At 38.6% G+C, this 17338-nt stretch overlaps 1 protein-coding gene across 1 annotated transcript in view; it reads right to left on the bottom strand.

The window, feature by feature from the left end:
* The window catches only part of pigg (phosphatidylinositol glycan anchor biosynthesis class G (EMM blood group)), a gene marked incomplete at both ends in the record, with an annotated part of 61308 nt that overhangs the window by 27237 nt on the left and 16733 nt on the right, over positions 1-17338 (bottom strand). Inside the window, 4 exons of the mRNA XM_083890810.1 lie at positions 1123-1529; positions 8126-8410; positions 8723-8940; positions 12840-13052. Of these exons, the coding sequence (XP_083746936.1) occupies positions 1123-1529; positions 8126-8410; positions 8723-8940; positions 12840-13052 (1123 nt within the window). The remainder of the gene's footprint in view (positions 1-1122; positions 1530-8125; positions 8411-8722; positions 8941-12839; positions 13053-17338) is intronic.

The raw sequence follows: 17338 nt of genomic DNA, 5'->3' as shown, positions 1-17338 counted from the left end.
AAGGTCAGAATTCACATCTCTATTCCACAGTGTGATGCATGTAAAGAAGCAAACATAATCCCCCTGACCTAAGCTGGTGACAAATTATTAATGGCTGCTGTAACAGTAAAAGCTGTGTTTTTTAATGCTAAGTGGAGGCTATATTTTCTACTCCTACTTGACTCGATGAGATCCTGTGTTCCCCAAAAGGTTTTTAATTTTCTCCAAAAGCAGGAACAGACCTGTTCAATTGATTTCTTACACTTGTAAATGTAAATAAAGAGAAATGATAATACCTTGTCACTGCACTGCATTCTACTGGGGCTACTGTTATTGGACAAAATGGTATCCTTTTTATTATGAATCTATTCCTGCACAAATGATGAGACCACTAAAAACGCTGAAAGAAGAAAAAATCCCTTCAGTGCTACACTAAAATCTTTACATGTTTTTTTTATACTCTTACACTAAACTGTATTGAAATGAGTGCATGTCCTGTCTCACTTTCATTTTCAAGTATAACACGATCATTTCCCTCCGCTCTGCAGCTTGTATTACAATACTGTTAGAGTAAACATACCACAGATGTCACTGTAGAGCCTAAACAAACCAACCAAAAAAAGATGTTCGTCTTAGAACAGACAGAAGATGCAAATGCATGGAGTCAGTGTTGTCAAAGGGATTTAAGTACACATGTAAAATATTTTCTACCAAATTAGGGAATTAGGGAAAACCAAAGACTTCAGAGAACCAACGAGACAGACACAGCTCTGTTTTTGTTATTGAAAGTGTGGTGCATCTTTCCCCTGGAGAACAAATTAAAAATCATAACACTGCCAAGGTAATTCTAATACAATCATTTTAGTAGCCGGAGCCATTAACCCTCTTTTTGGCGCCCAGTAAAACAATTCAAGCCAATGTAGCTTGCTAGTGAGGACTGCTGGCCTTGTTGGTTTAAATACTCAATCACAATGTTCCTCTCAATTCTATGGAGCATTACAGTGTCTTTTAATTATTTATTTTGGTAATACACTCAACAGCTTAGGAGTTCCATCACTCTCACATCTTATTGTACATTTATCTAATATCTAATTCTTGTTGCACTTAATAATTGTTATACTTTAGAAGTTTTGTAAGCCTAACCTGTTAAGCCAATGTCCAAAATCAGGAAGATGAGCCCACTGTATCCCCGTCTGATTGAACGAGCGCAGCAGCCGGCAGCAGGCCAGAGTGAAGGGCGGTGTGGCTAATGCTAGCCACTTCTCTGAATGAATATCTGCCTTATTGGGAGCAGAGGGATGATGGTCTTTGCAGGGAAGGATATGCTCTTCTTCATCATCCCCCGAGCCACTCTGCTCTCTGAAGTACTTGCGGCATACGTCCTGGAATACGACGAGGCAGAGGGTGCTGAGCAGAAAGTACCAGGTTTGGTGCTCTTCCTCTACGAAGCTGCTGGCCCCCAAGCTGAGTGTGTGTCCGACCGTGCCGGCCAGCAGCAACATATCCAGCTCTGACAGTGACCACTCAGTGCCACTGCTCCTCAGTGGAGACTGTGAAGAAGGGGAAAAGTGCATTAAAAGACATGTTGAAACTGGAATGCAGGCTTCACTGATAACAATTGTAGAGCAAGTTTATTCATGATTTATAATTTTTATTTACAGCCCCCAGATTCTATTTATGTTTTAGATTGTGTTTTACCACCCAATGACACAGCTGGCTGCAGTTTGACACTTGGGTTTGGATCTAGTCAAACACACTGAGCTTGTCAGCTCACACTACCCCCCGTCATACATGTTGATGGTTGATATATTAAGAATATAATATTTTGCGGTCCAAATTGTTGCCTTATCATGTAACACTGTTGCCGCTTAGAGCACACTTTCACTTTCAATCTCTGCCAGTTGCTGACAAGTGAAAATGAACCAAATAGGTTGTCTAAAAATAAAACTGTTATGTATGTGTGTGAGTATGTGTATGAACACAGTCTAACACTGGGTACAAGTGAATCTCCGTGTTTCTAAAACCATTTGACAACTCACAGCATTAAGTCCGGGGAAAGAGGTACAACGCAGTCCATAATGTTGAAATTGAATTGCAGTATCCATTTTAAACACGTATGGCTGCAGTTTTACATATTTTGCATATGGCCCATTTAATATGACACTGTAAATAAGTAACCACATGAGCCTGTGTTGTTTATGCGCTGACACTCGCTGATCCAATTAGTTAGATTGAACACCTCTATGGGTGATTTATACCAATCTTGGTCCAGCCCTGAAATAAACTCATCACGAGATGAGCTTTAAACGTCCAATGTGCTTCATCATACGACAGACTAGTCTACAGACCCCTGAGAAACTCTGCACATGCTCTACTCACTACAAACTCCAATGAGTTTCAAAACAAGAAAGGTGTTTCGAGTGATGGATATTCTGTACTCACAAAGAACATCTTTATATTTGTCAAGTCATTTATAAATGCTTATATCTTTGAGGACTGCTGTCAGCCAACCTGTTACTAATGAAGGTTAGTGCTGTTGCCTTGCAGCAAAAAGACTCCGGTCCATGACCCTGTTGGAACAAGCGCCTTTCTGCATGGAGTTTGCATGTTCTTCCAGTGTGCATGTGGGTTTCCTCACACAAGGAGGTGAACTAACCACTCTAAACTGCCCGTAGGTGTGAATGTGAGAGTGAATAGTTGCTTATATCTGTGTGTTGGCCCTGCGATGTACTGTTGTACCCCACCTATCACCCGTGACCCTCATGAGGAGAATAAAGTCATAGTCAATGAATGGTATTGATGCAACAGTTGTTGAGGTCAACAACCAGCCACCCCCTTCAAAATCAAAGAGCTGAACCCGTACTTGCACTACCCGCAGGCTCGAGCGGTCATTTCACTGTGGAACTGGACTGTTCATTTGTTTTTCTTTTACAAATCTGAAAAATAACCAACCAGTATATTATATATAATACAAATAATATTCAACCTGTTCAACCAGGACTCTGCATATGCAGAGTACACAATAAAGCGCTCTATAAATCAACCTTGAATTGTTCATGAATGCAATAATTTGCAAAGCCACATACTGCATGGTTATTTGAAGCTCAATTTCAAAAAAGACATTTTGGTTTTATGGTCCACACTTTGGGAATCACTGCTCTTGAAAACTAATTTGATCTGAGCTCTGTGAATTCAGGAAGTTGCTGTTCCTTGATGAAAAACCACATGACCACTGACAAAATGTCAGACTGGATTTATTCAAATTAAATATAATGTTTAATTAGTGATATTTAGATATCTAATAGGTGATTAAGCTGTTTCCCCTAATTATGTCTTTGTGTTATGCTAAGGTTCTGCCGGATGCAGTCGTATATTTATTGAACAGATATGAGTGTGTGGTATCGACTTCTTCAAATTATCTGCCAGAAGTTTTTCCAAAATGTTTAAAATGATAAATTAAACACATTTCATTGACTTAAAGTGTATAAAAGGTTGAAATATTCTGAGCGGCTTCAGGGCAAAAGTACGTAAGTAGTACAAAAGTGCAAAATCTAAGGCATCACCTTAGGAAATACTACAACTATGACGGGGTATGTTGTGTGTATGGTTTGCAGACTCGTATATTGAGATTTCCTCAATTAAAGAATACAGTAGTTGTTTTTTTTACTGAGATTTAAAATTAACACTTGTCATGATAGGCTCAATGAAGAAGGTTGCCTCAGTTGTTTTGTATTTTGCTCTTATTTTCTTTACTCATACATCCCCCTCCCCCCTTTCAAATACTCCTTGTAACCATTGAAACTCCTTCAAATAAAAGTACACTCACTTACATGTCTTTAATTCATTCTGCTGGGATTTTAATCACAACTTTAATCAAGTGGTGAGTTAGTTAATTGTGCTTTATCTTCCAGCTTCTCCACCTCACCCTGTCTAGTGAGAAACTAATCAGGAAACCTCTAATAAAAGTTTTGGATGCCACCCATAATGTAGTCATTTGTCAAGTCAAACCAGACGCAGCTCTGCACAAACTGATTGAAGTGGTTATATAATCTGACAACACTGTGGATGATTACTTTGATGATTTCTTACCTTCTCTTTGTTACATTTGAGAACTTTGCCCCACAGTTTTCGCACTTTTTTCCCTTTAATGGCGCCTCAGGATGTATTTTCAAAACTATAAATTGACAAGCAGCCAAAAATTGTCCAAAAGATGCCAAATAGCTAAAGGCACATTTCTTTTTCTTGCACTTTCATTCACATTAATTGTAAAGCGTCACAATGTAAAAGGGCTACTTAAGTTCCACATTAAAATGAGTTTGTCAGCCATGACACAGCGTCCACTAATTGTATTTCTTCACACAGGTTATTACTGAGATATAGATTTTGGCTGAGAGTGTACATTCTTAATCACCATTTCTGCAACAAGATATAAACCATGTCGTGGTAACAAGCAGCACTTTGCTACACTTCCTATTATAGCAAATGGGACAGACAAAATATCCATTACTTTAAAATTCATCAATTATATTTGGAAATGTATTCAAAATTATACTGTAAATCAATAAAAGGAAGCTCCCTCTAATATTAGTTAAACGTTGCAATTATCTGATGCAGAATAAATTAATGACAGTAACAGGTGTTATAATTGAGAACTTACTTTTAACTCATTCATTTGAAGATAAAAGTCATGTATATACTGTTAGACTAAGACATACAGAAAGTAGAGCTAGTACACAATCAGGTAATGTATTAAATGGACACTGTGTAGTATTAATGGGTTTATATAACCCAAAATCCACTTTTAATACATATTATGTGCTCCTGCATTGTCTAGTCGCTGTATATTCTTTGTTTCATTTTCGTAGTGTTTCAAAAAGTCATGTAAAATAACATGGTCGCGGGCCGCGGTTGCATAGCCACTGTTAGCAGCGAGACGCCATGTTTATACGGGAGCCTGTAAGGACAAACCCGAAAGAACAAATCAAGCGTTGCTTTACTTGTAGCAGAAGTCCCGCCTCCACTCTCTCCGCTTCGTCTGCTACGGCCGCGGTAGCTCGCCCTCTCCCTCGCCTCACGAACCTCATCTGCTGACACGGAGAAAAACGACGAGGACGACATTTGACTGGCTGCGGACACGGTAGCGCTCAGGGAAGGGAGGGGGTGAGCAGAGGAGCATTTCTTTGTTGTAAATTTCAGCCTCTCCTCTAGATGGCACTATAAACTACTTAATTCACCTTTAAGTACAAACACTATTTGTCACCCAAACTGTCTTTGGTTTCCACTAAAATGAAATGAAGTAAATCTGTATAGTAAATATTTTGGGGGCTTGGTTTGTTTTGAAAAGGAAGGGAAAAAGTTATGCCAATAATGAACCAAAAAAAGTATTTTTTCATTTTAGAAAAATTGTACACAATGGTATTGTTTATTGTTTTTACTCGGGTAATATTCCAAGAATTTGAGAGTGAGAAGAAACATTTTTTCTGACGTGTCCAATCATGAGATGGTTTGAAGTATGTGCACTGACAGTGAATTGTGTGGCATTCAAATGCAACATTTCTTCCACTGGAGATGAAGTCAAAGCAACCGCCACAGTAATTTCCTCCACCTGCTAAGATTTGGAAGTTTATTTCTTTGTCCAAATTAACGGTTTGTGGCTTTCTTCTCTTTGCCATGTCGGCACTTTCTCAAAGTTCCCAGGAGGGATATGAGATGTGACCTTTACAGATAAATTACTGTGAGCAATGTGATGTCGTTAAAGGACTCATCTTTGAGGCCAATTTAAACAAATATGAAGACAGTAAGCTTCCACCATCTGAATAACTTTATCTGACTGACTGCTCACATTTACAGCAAATAATATGAACTCCATATATTGCTGACATTTATTTTATTTATCGTGGTTTATTTTAAAACAATATAAAAAGCAATAGTATATGAAATGTAAAAATCTAATGAAAATACTTAAAGGGGACATATTATGCAAAAGCAACTTTTTAATAATTTTAATACTTACCAATAGTATCCGGAAGAGCGGAAGTCTGCAAAGTGTTCTATTCTTGGCGGCACAGTCTACAGAGTTCTACACACACTTCCAGCCTCAGAAGATTTACGTGTCCAGTGGATACATTTTACATGTGACGGCTAGAGTCGGCAAATGCTAACTGCTGTTAGCTGCCGGAGCCTTGCTGATGTAGTTTCCTGTGTCTCATTTGCATTTAAAGAGACAGGCACTCAAAACCAACTGCTCTGAACAGGGATGTTTTGGTAAGATGATTGAACTGCTATGGTGCTTTATCCTATTATTTAGTATAGTATTATACAGTATTTAGTATTTTGACCAAAGTATGTCACAGACATATTTATTAAAGCTCCCATAGAACTGAAGTACCAATTAACGCAGTTTTTTTTGGTGTGAATCTGCACCATTACCTCGTAAATGAAGCCCTGAAGGTTCGAAACAAACAATTCAGCCACTGCTGAGAATGCTCTGTTGTATAAAAAAAAAACGTTCTGTTTACGTAAACAGCATTTTCTCCTGAACAGCAGATCTTCCTGCTCAGACCACAGAAGAAGAATAACCTCCGTTGTGGAAGAGTTTTTCACCAGCGACAGTGTCTTCTGACTCTGGGTCAAAGTCATAAAAGGGACTGCTAATTAAGTCACTTCCAGGTATTGACCAATCACAAGACAGTTGGGAAAGCTTTTGCTGGCTGGCCAATCACAACTCAGTCTGTCTTCTTGGGTGAGATTTCAGTCTGAAACAGCTCGACTGACGAGAGCTTCAGTGAGGAGAGATTTCTATCGGCTCATTTACAGCAACTAGGAGGTTTTTGACCATAAAAACAAGCTAATGTATGTAAATAGACCTCCATAACCCACATTATGTGCGATAGGACCACTCTATGGGAGCTTTCAGACACCAGAGAACTAGGTTGATTTGTAGAAATAGGGTATAATACGTCTCATTTAATTGTGACTTTGACTCTATTAAGTATCAGTTTTCAAATCGGTCTAATAGCCTGTGGTCGTACTGCTTGCAAAAAGAAGAAAAAGCTGTAAATGTAACTGGCTGAGAGTCACTGTTGCTCTGACTCTCGTGAAATTTCACCTTCAACAGCACATCTATTTCAAATGTCCCTAAAATGCCTTTATATTGATGCAATAATAGTTTAAGTTTGTTTGGCCAACTTCACTTCTTTCATTACACCATGCACCCAGTTGTGACCTTCACTGGGCAATACAAAGGTGGAGTTAAACCTTCTGTAATGAAGAGTGGAAGACGCCATTAAGCTGCAGACACACAGTGTTTAGTTCGGCTAGACTGGAACATTTTGGATATGAGTGCAACGATTGTGGAGCTATTAAGCCGTGTTAAAAACAATCTCAAATCTATGATAAGATATATCCAATACGCTGTCTACATATATATATATATACATATATATGGATTTATGCTCATCAGTGCAGCAGAGTGTTTCAGTGAGCTGTTTTTAATGGACCTTTAAAAAAAACTTTTACCTGGGGCAGAAAAAGACTGTTGCAGCTCACATCACAGATAAAATGCTTCTAATATTCCAATATTTACATTAAATAATGTTTGTTAATATCCTCACCACACATTATTGCACCAATTTCCTATGCGTTCCTTATTTGGCATAAAAACATGGTGCAATGTGGACATACAGCCACGCACTCTTTGATTCAAAAACATATGTTTGTTATTTTTTTTCCCCCAATTGTCCCAGATCTAAAACTGAACGTCACAGCCGGTTGCCACTTGGTCTTTTCACAGTGTAGCAACAATCAAATGATGTGTATGGACTTCTGTACTTTAGCTAAATCACAAAATACTTGTGCAGTCAATGAGTATTGAATCTGCACTACACCTCATTAGATTTACTAGATGATCTCTAAAATAAACTGTGAAAAAAGTTTCTTTCTCTGTAGGTGGAAAGAAATTATTTAGAGTAGAACTTCGAAACAGCAGTGAGTTAGTTCTCCATCCAGAGATGACTAGATTCAATAACATAAGCCTTTTCTTGTCAGGCTTTAGAAGTAACCGACTTACACAGGAAAAAAGGGTGTGTATGCATCTGTTAAAATCTCTACTTGTGTATGGAAGTTATATTTAAGCACAAAAACTCACCTTCCTGTGAATCTTTTGCCCCGGGGGAAGTCGGCGTGTCGCCATGGAGATCAAAATGCAAAACACTGCTGATGAGAGGGCGATGGCAGCAAACACGAGAGCCCAGGAGAGGCTGCAGAAGTAGCAGGAGCTTTCAGCAGATGTACACACCAAGACGTGGATGGAGGCAAACAACAGACACAAGAGGTAGAAAGGAAGGGAGAGCAGGGTTGAGAGGACCGGGAGGTCCACAGTTGCAGCTCCACTGAGGGCTTCAGGCATAGCCAGCAGTAAGACCAACAGCAGCTGCAAAGCCATATGACAGGGAGAGCATGGAGAGAGAAGAACAAGAAAAGTTCTTTTAGCTTTTGTTTAACTGATGAAGCATTGAATACTACTATGGTTTGAGCAGAATGAATGTAAAGAATGGAGATTAATTTGCTTATTGTTGAGTGTATCTAGAGACTGGACTGGAAGATACTCTTTGTAATATTGTGTTTTTTTGGGGTATTGTGTAAGTACATTTTTTACAGACTTATAGGTGACATTTCAAGCAACATAAACATGATTTAAGCTGTAACATGATGATTTTGATGACTGTAAATTTAATGTACTCACCTGAAACACAAAGACCATGCCTGCGATCATGGAGTACATGTCGTACTTGCCAAGCTGCTTGCTGAGAGCTGAGCTCATGGCGTCCAGAGCGTCCAGGTACTGTTTAAGCACCTTTTTCCCCATGTTGGCCAGCACCTCAGACGTGTTTCCCTCCATGTACAGCTTCATCCAATTCCCATGAGCCTTTTCTGCCACACGGAACTGCTCAAAGCCAACCTCTGGATTCAACACAAGTAAGGAGGAGGAGGGATCAGGTATCAGCAAATGGAGTATTTTAAAAGTCTGTCTTCAGAGTGAACATTAATCAGGGTCTGTCTGACATTAATGTTTGCTGTCAGTTACTCAAATAAATGATTGACATTAATGTTATATAAGCTTCTCACTGCAGCTTGTGCATCCAAATATGCATTTATATATTATACTCATGCAGCATTTATTCATCTCCAATTCAATGCATGTGATACATAATGGCAGTTTAACTAGTGACATATTAGCAGTTACAGGGTTACAGTTACAAACATGACTGACTTTGTTAAAAATACAAACAAAGCCATAAAAAACATCACATGAAAGAAAAAGCTTCACAGGTACTGTTTGTATTTCATCACACAGACAATACACGTACATTCCAAATGTGTGTTTTCATATGAATAAGAGTTCAGTAATCCGCTTTATGTCTTCATCAATCATTGTGATGAATTCCGGATGTGTTAGATGGCAAATCTATTAAATGTCAGTATTTATTTTTCTATTCTCCGTGTCTTGTTTCCTTAAATTGAAAAAAGAAAAAAAAAAAAAAACGTTTCTGGGTGAAAAAAAAAAAAAAACCCATATAGTCACGACGTATAATTCATCAGAATCCAAAGTATGATGAGCAATGACTCACATGTGTAGTCAAAGCAGATAAAATGACACCCGTTTTCATTTTACTTCAGTGCTTTCAGAGCCTGTTCAAGGACAAAGCAATGTGGGGGTTTGATTTGTGATATACTTTAATAAAAAAACACGCACGCAATGCATGTGCACCTAAAAACAACATTTTGCAGTATAGCACCTTTCTCAGCAGCCCAGGCACTGAGGTGATGAATAGTGACTGTGGCTTTGCCAGACAGAGGAGCTGGTAGAAATATTAGAACCTTAAGCCACAGGCATGAATCATGCAATATCGATGGCCCTGGCCATGTTTCATCTGTCTGAGGGTAGAGGGACTGGTTAATGGCACTTCGAGATGCCTGAGGTTAGAGGCACCGAAAAAACAAAAATCACACAATATGAAGATTGAAACAAGGGAGACAGGCAGAGCAATATGGAAGGAGAAAACTTATCACCACAGTTAACCTTCAAACAAATGTACCTATATGTTTTGCAGATTATTCTAACTTTTGTGCAAAGACAAGTGTGTGGAAAAATAATAAACAAGATTACACAGCAAGGACGGAATAATATAAAATCCAAATAGCACATCACACTGAAGTTGTGACTGACTGTGGGTATTTTAAATCTTTGATCGACTGTTTTTGTTTGGTTGTTTGTTTTCCATTTGCCTTGCATATCATCGACTTCTTTCACACCCATTAACATTTAACAAGTTTGCTATTTACAATAATTTCCAGGCAGCGACGACTATTACATTATACTGCATTACAGCTCCATTATAGCTCAAGTAGACTGATTTATCTTTTTTAAAAATCAACACTTCCAAATGAAGGTCTGCTGAAATTATTTCCATTTCATATCATCACTATGGAAACCAGGGACCAAAATAGAGAGAAAAATGCGTTGCCACAGTGGTAAAGTTTTATTTTTATGTGAAAGAAGGTTGTGTTTCCAATTAAGTTTGCTTTCAAATGACTTATTTGCTGTTCACCTCAAACACGTTAGTGTTAGTACTTTGTTTTTCTAGAATTCCTACATAATTCCTAAATTTCAACACATCAGACACAAGATACAGTTATTGTGATCAGTGTACACTGTATTCAATGCTAGTACAATGTATGGATGTGTGTGGGCTATAATTTAAACATTTAATCTTCTGGAACCTCTTTTTTAAGTGATGAAATATTTCACTCTGGACAGTTGTGGCGAGTAGAAACTGCTTTCAGTGAATTTGGTTGTTTGTATACATTTCCATCTCTTTCAACTCTTGTTTATTAACACGATGTGGAAAAACAAGTGCAAGGCAAGATTATCTTAAGTGCCATTAATGTTGACACCACTTCTTTCAGATCAAGGTCAATGAATATCAGTTTTTCATTTTCTGGTCATCTGATTTGTCCTTGCTGCCATTATCCCATTAGGTGGAATGGTTGCAGGTATGAAAGCAAACAGAACCACTAGTTACTGATTTGGTTATGATTGCAAACGTAAAAAATTATTCCATGGTGTAACTGACACAATAACAAATTACTACCTCTGGTGTAAAACATGGCTTGTGAGTTGGGAAGTTAATAAAACCTCAAGTCAAAGGCCACATGTCCAAGAAATTTACAAACAAAGCACCTATCGAAGGGTTTTCTCTCATGCTTCCATCCCTGTGCTTCATTTAAAACAATATGATTAATCGCTTCTGACAGATCAAACATTAGCAATGGTGATTGCTGCTGCTGGTGTATCATATATTGAAATATGAAGGACAGCAACGGAGAGGCAGACGGCGAGGGAGGAAAATGAGAGGCGTGGGAAGATGCTGCAAGATGGATAACAATGACAAACAGTATGACCCCCACATAATAAATGTAGGGAGCACAGCTCTGCGAGGATATATGCATGCATTTATTTTGCACAAAGAGTGGGCAGCATTAATGTCCCAGAGCAAATCACGGACTATTAGCGAGTCTCTTGTGTGGAGTTATTACAGATGTATGGGTATTTATCGCGGGGCTTCAACAAGAAATCCGTCTATGAAATTGCTGTCACTTAAGTCCCCATGTGATGGGAGCCATTTTGCTGCATTTGTCTGTGTTTATGGCAGCTTTTTATTCCCCACTTGTCAGTGCATGTGTAATTCATCTGTGCCACCCGGACAGAATAGATGTAAAGTAGCTGGAGGATTACCTGAACACTAACATAAAAAAACCATGTTCATGTGAGATTGCTTGTTTAAGTACATGACAGCAGCGCTTTGAGGTTGTAAGATTTTATGATCATTTTTCTAATCAGTGGGCTTCAGGTTAAACACTCCGAGCGGCTGCTTTGATGCAGTCGACAACATGCTGTGATTAATGTGGAGATGGACTTTTATTTAGCGCAAATCTGAAACTTTCTTAGACTGAAACATTCAATATATATATATACATATATTGTTTTATTCATATTCTCCTTCATGCATATGCAAATTTAATGACACTACACTAGTTTTATGTCTGCTGTTAACACTTATCTATATTGTCTTTATGGGTAATGTTAGCACAACACAATGGTATGTAAGTCTCCATCTTCCATTATGTTTGGAATTACAAAACTTGTGTACTTTCACATACCTAAAGTTGAAGTAAAACGAAACTTAAGGGACAGGAAATGACATCAGCCACAGAGGCTACTGGGAGCTAACAGCAGTTAGCATTTGGAAAAATGATCATTTGCAGGCTCTAGCAGGCACATTGCCGTCATATATAACTTGTATCCACTGGACAGATAAATCCTCTGATCGCGGACCGGTTTTCAGTGTGTTTTAGGGACAAAGCGGAGCTCCGCGAGACAAAAATTCCAGGAATTTAGCGCATTGTGACGTCCAATTGAGTGCAGAAGTCAATATCACGTGTTTTATCTCCCGTACTTAGACTGAGGAGTACCACCAAAACATGAGTGAGTCATCTTTTTCACACTGCCGACTCCAGAGTCCCAAATATAAGGATTTAAATGATTAAAACGTTGATTTTTGCATAATATGTCCCCTTTAAACAGTTTATACTTGTGAGTACTTGTGAGGAATAGATTGCAGTCTTTTCATACTATCTCCATTGGACACATTGTTGTGCACATGGGAAAAAACACACATAGGCACTGGTACTATTACCACTAAATAGCAAAAAATAACGAGACTCCCTGTCAGAAAAGGTCCCGGTTTTCTTTGCTTTTCCCAAATGCAGAGGTAGCACACAGCAAATGCGTAACCCACCTTTCTCATAGTTAGGCGTGCTGTCTTTGAGGAGGCAGCTGAGCTGGTGGCCATTGAGATGCAGAAAACGCAGCCGGTCTCGGAGTGAGGTTTCTTCAAAAACACCTGGGATGACGTGGCCTACACTGTTTTGAGGAATGGGTAGCCCGAGACCCAGCGCTAAGGTTGGGGTCAGGTCAACCTGCTCGACGACTCCAGGCTCCTCCATTCCCTCTGTCATGACATGAGAAGAAAAAAAAAAACACACGTGAGAAACAACAAGAACTGCAATGTTTGCATTATATAAATGCTGTCCTTTTAATGACACAGAATTAAGAGTGTTGGCATTGTCCTTTCTTGGGATGAGAACAACACAGCAAAACTAAACCTAACAAATGTTAGGATCTACATCTGTTTCAAAAATGCACTGCTTTGTGTGTCCTTTGTCTTCAGAAACCTGCAGTGACACAGAAAATGGAAAAGCTTTTTAAAACTGACCAAATGTTGAATTACAATTGTACACCTCCAGTCAGTATTAGCAGGTATAAAAACGAATATTTATTTACAAGAGCAAAAGCCAGATGACATTCCTTCATCCTCTTAAGCAATTCACAGACAAAAACTATTAACGTGATGGATTTGAGGAAATGGCTCATTTTAAATTTTTACAGTGGGCTCTGAAGACTTTATCTTATCATTCAGAAAGATGTACGAACAAATAAAACATTGTTTACAATAAAAGAGGCATAAAGATTTTCACAACACTCCAGATAAATTAGAGGTTATTCTTCTTAAGTCACACCATTAACAGTAAAACATCCCATGCCTTTTTGTGTTTTGTAAGTCAGTGTATTCATTGTATGTAGAACATATTGTAGTTGGGCACATCACTCGAATCACAGCAGCTGCAGCATCTCATTGTCTCTGCTGTCATTTTCCCCTCAGGACAGTCAAACTGCGGTCACAAAAAAGGGGGGAGTGTGGAGGAATTGTAGCAACCATTCTCCACAATGGACTCCTCTTTTATTTATTGAGGCAGAGTAGACATTAGAGACATCGTATCTGGTGTTTAGGGCAATATCTGTTTTAAATTCTAATGTAGAAAGCCTGAATGTGAACACAAAAATATCACAAATAAGCCTCATAAATATTTTGGTATTAATGTCAATTAAAACAACTATGGAGAGATAAAACACACACAAAAAAACAAAATTAAATTGCATCAACTGCACTTAAGCACTATAATGACTGTACACATACACATACACATACACATGATGTACTCAAATATAATAACAACATGGCTCTCATGTGTAGGGAGAAGCGGTAGCTGCAGACAAGACTGCATGAAAGAAACTCCCCAGCAATGAGCTAATTTGGAAATTGGACAAAATAAAATAAGGTTGCGTATTATCCATTTTAAATTAAAGGGGCACAGCAGTAATATCCCTCAGCTATTTAATATACTGCCATCAATCTGCCAGTCTAATCTGTGAAGAGACTCTAAAAAAGTTTAGGTTATTGTTTTATTCACAGCAATTACGCAGTGGATTGAGAGGATTTCCGTCAGACCCATTGGGAAATCTAAAAAACTTTAGTCAAACTCTCATTATTATTGCAGTGATTTTCATCCCAAACAAAGAAGCGATGAAGAAATGATCGGCTGAAGAGAGCAATGGCCACATTTTAGGATGTTCCAACCAAAGCTCTTGGTGTGTACTGTGCTATTTGGGTATTTGGACAATGGGAGGGTTACACAACAGATGTGTCATAGCTCACTGGAAGGTCACACGAACTGAATGCTTATTCATAGATGAGACAAATGCAGCATTACAGCATATGAAGCTAAATGTCTTATGTTGCTGCCGCGTTTGAATTACTGCGTACAGACGGACATGTTGTCTCAGCTGATACTTTGTGACAAGCTTAGTGGCTACTTGAACATTTGTTATGATGGGCTGTAAGGCTGTGCTTGGCAAACAAAGAAATGTGTATGTGCAGTTTATTAATATCTCTCTTGCATGTGTGGGCTGAAAATGTGTCTATCAATGCATCAAAGCACTGTTGCATCAGTTTCTGATGTGGTTACCACTGCTGTTGCTGTGGGTTTGAGGCTGGGAAGTTATCACTTTCTATATATTCTTGTTAATGTTTCATTGTTTTGACTGAAATAATGGAAGATACAGTAATAGCAATAGACTAAATGGCAACACTATTTACGTTTCTCCCGATTGATAAAATTAGTTTTCCGTATTACGGCACAGGAGTCCAGGCACCGTTTACCAGTTAGCTCCGTTAGCTCCGTTAGCTCCTTGAGTGTCGTTTAGCGCACCTACAGTGGAACTGGAGCGGTCTGTTTATTAAAGGAAAAGAGCAGCGCTACAAATAACCAGCGGACCTGTGTATGTGTGCCTCTGTTTTTAAAGTTTAGCGTTACTTTAGAGACTAATTTTAACGATCCGGAGTTACATAAACATGACATCACATGCGTCTTTTTCAGTCAGTTGCCATGGCAACGCGCCATACGTTAATGCTGTATAGTGCCCAGCACTATATATTATAATTCATTTTTTATGATTTTTTTTGTTATTATGTAATATTCGTGAAACATTTAGGTAACCAGTTTTTTTTAACAATTAATACAAGCTTTGTGATTTTTTTTAGCTTCTTAAATGTGAATATTGTCTGGTTTCTTTGCTCCATTTGACCAAAAAAATCATTAAAAGTAGGTTCCAGGTTTGATAAACACCGATCAACATTTTAACTATATTTAATGGACAAGATATTTGATTAATCGAGAAAATAATTGACAGATTAATTAATTCTAAAAGTATATTTCAGTGTTCATCAACACTGAAAACACATCTCTAGCAGTGTTTCTTTGACAACCACTTTCACTTCAAGATGGAAATTGTGGCACTGAGGCCATCTCTCCCAAGATGAAAGTCTCTGTGAGTAGTGAAAGAGCATTTACATTTTTTTTTTAAACATGGTTTAACTCTCTTCCATGTAGGCTACTATGTGCACATTGTATTGTTTCAAAAATTAAAATAAAGTGTAAAAAAGTGTATTTTAATTTTTGAAACAATACAATGTGCACATATCCTTTGGTATGTCATGTGCCTCCTCATATCATATAAATAATCATGGTGGGCCACCATGGCCAAAAAAGCCAGGGCCATTTTTGGTCCCAGTCCAGCCCTGCTGACAGATGCATTCAGCTTTAAAATTAAAGCTCAAGTGCGGAGTTGGTAATGAACTCAAGTACCTCATATACACCAGTCAGCCACAGCTATGAAATCATGTACTTAATATTCTGTAGATTCTCCAGGTAGACAAAACAGCTCTGATCAACTCGAGCACATTCCACAAATGCACAATCTGATTGTGATCTGGGGAACTGGTGGTAGTCACAGTGAACTCCCTCTCTCATGTTTCTTACAGCATTCCTGAACAATGTTTGCAGTGTGCAGCAGTAAGCATTACCCTACTGAAAGAGGCAACAGCCTGCCTTTCTGCAATCATTTTTAACCAGGTGATATATGTCAAAAATAATAAACACATGAATGTCCGGAGCTGAGGTTTCCAGTAGAAATCTTTACAGTGCAACTGAACACCTCCACTGGGTTGCCTTCGTCCCATAGAGCATCCTGCTGCTATCTCTTCTCCCAGAAAACCTTGCACATGCACCTGGCTGTCTAATGTGATATTAAGGCAAATTACAGTATAAGACCATTGCCCAGTGGTCAAGTTCTGATGCTGAAACGCTCAAATGGAACTCTGACACGTCTGTGGCTATGAATCAGCAGGCTGTCATACACAGTGTGTTCTGACAGGACACCTGACAGTTTCTATAATAACCTCTGTTAAGGTTTTCAGATAATATCTGTGTGACAGTAGCTCTTCTGTGAGATCAGACCACAGAGACCAGCCTTCACTCCCCATCAGTGAGCTTTCAGTCAGCATGCCTCTGAGATCGGTTCACCAACTTTCCTGAGACCATTTTGGTCGTTATTGATCTCCTCCATACTGCTCTGATCCTCACGCTTACACAATTTACCTCCTTCCAACACATCAACACTTTCGCTGTTCACTCACGTCTGAACTCATCCCACCCAGTGACACATGTTCTTTTCCTCTTCACTGATTTATCATTGTTGCACTGATGTATTTGGTTGGAGGAGAACACAATATTAAAACATTTAATTTCCTCTCCCTTCTGTAGAATTCGATAGGAAAAAGAATAATCTAGTGGTAGACAAGTCATTCAAGCTGTTGGCTCCACAGGAGATACAGAGTGCAAGCGAAACTCTGAGTTCTGTAGCAACAAGGCAACTGAACTGCAAATGATAAATTAACATGAATGATCTATAAATAACAAAATCTATGCAAGAAAAGGGTTTGAAAATAGACAAAGCTGAGAAAAGCAATTATCACAGTCACACATTCACATTTGTCACTGGAAAATAACATTCTGCAAAGGAGCTGCTATTTGATCCCTCAAGGTGATGGCGATAAAA

The sequence above is a fragment of the Microchirus variegatus genome (assembly GCF_963457635.1).
Source record: "Microchirus variegatus genome assembly, chromosome: 6".
NCBI classification, from domain to species: domain Eukaryota; kingdom Metazoa; phylum Chordata; class Actinopteri; order Pleuronectiformes; family Soleidae; genus Microchirus; species Microchirus variegatus.
This window is presented reverse-complemented; position numbering and strand designations above follow the sequence as displayed.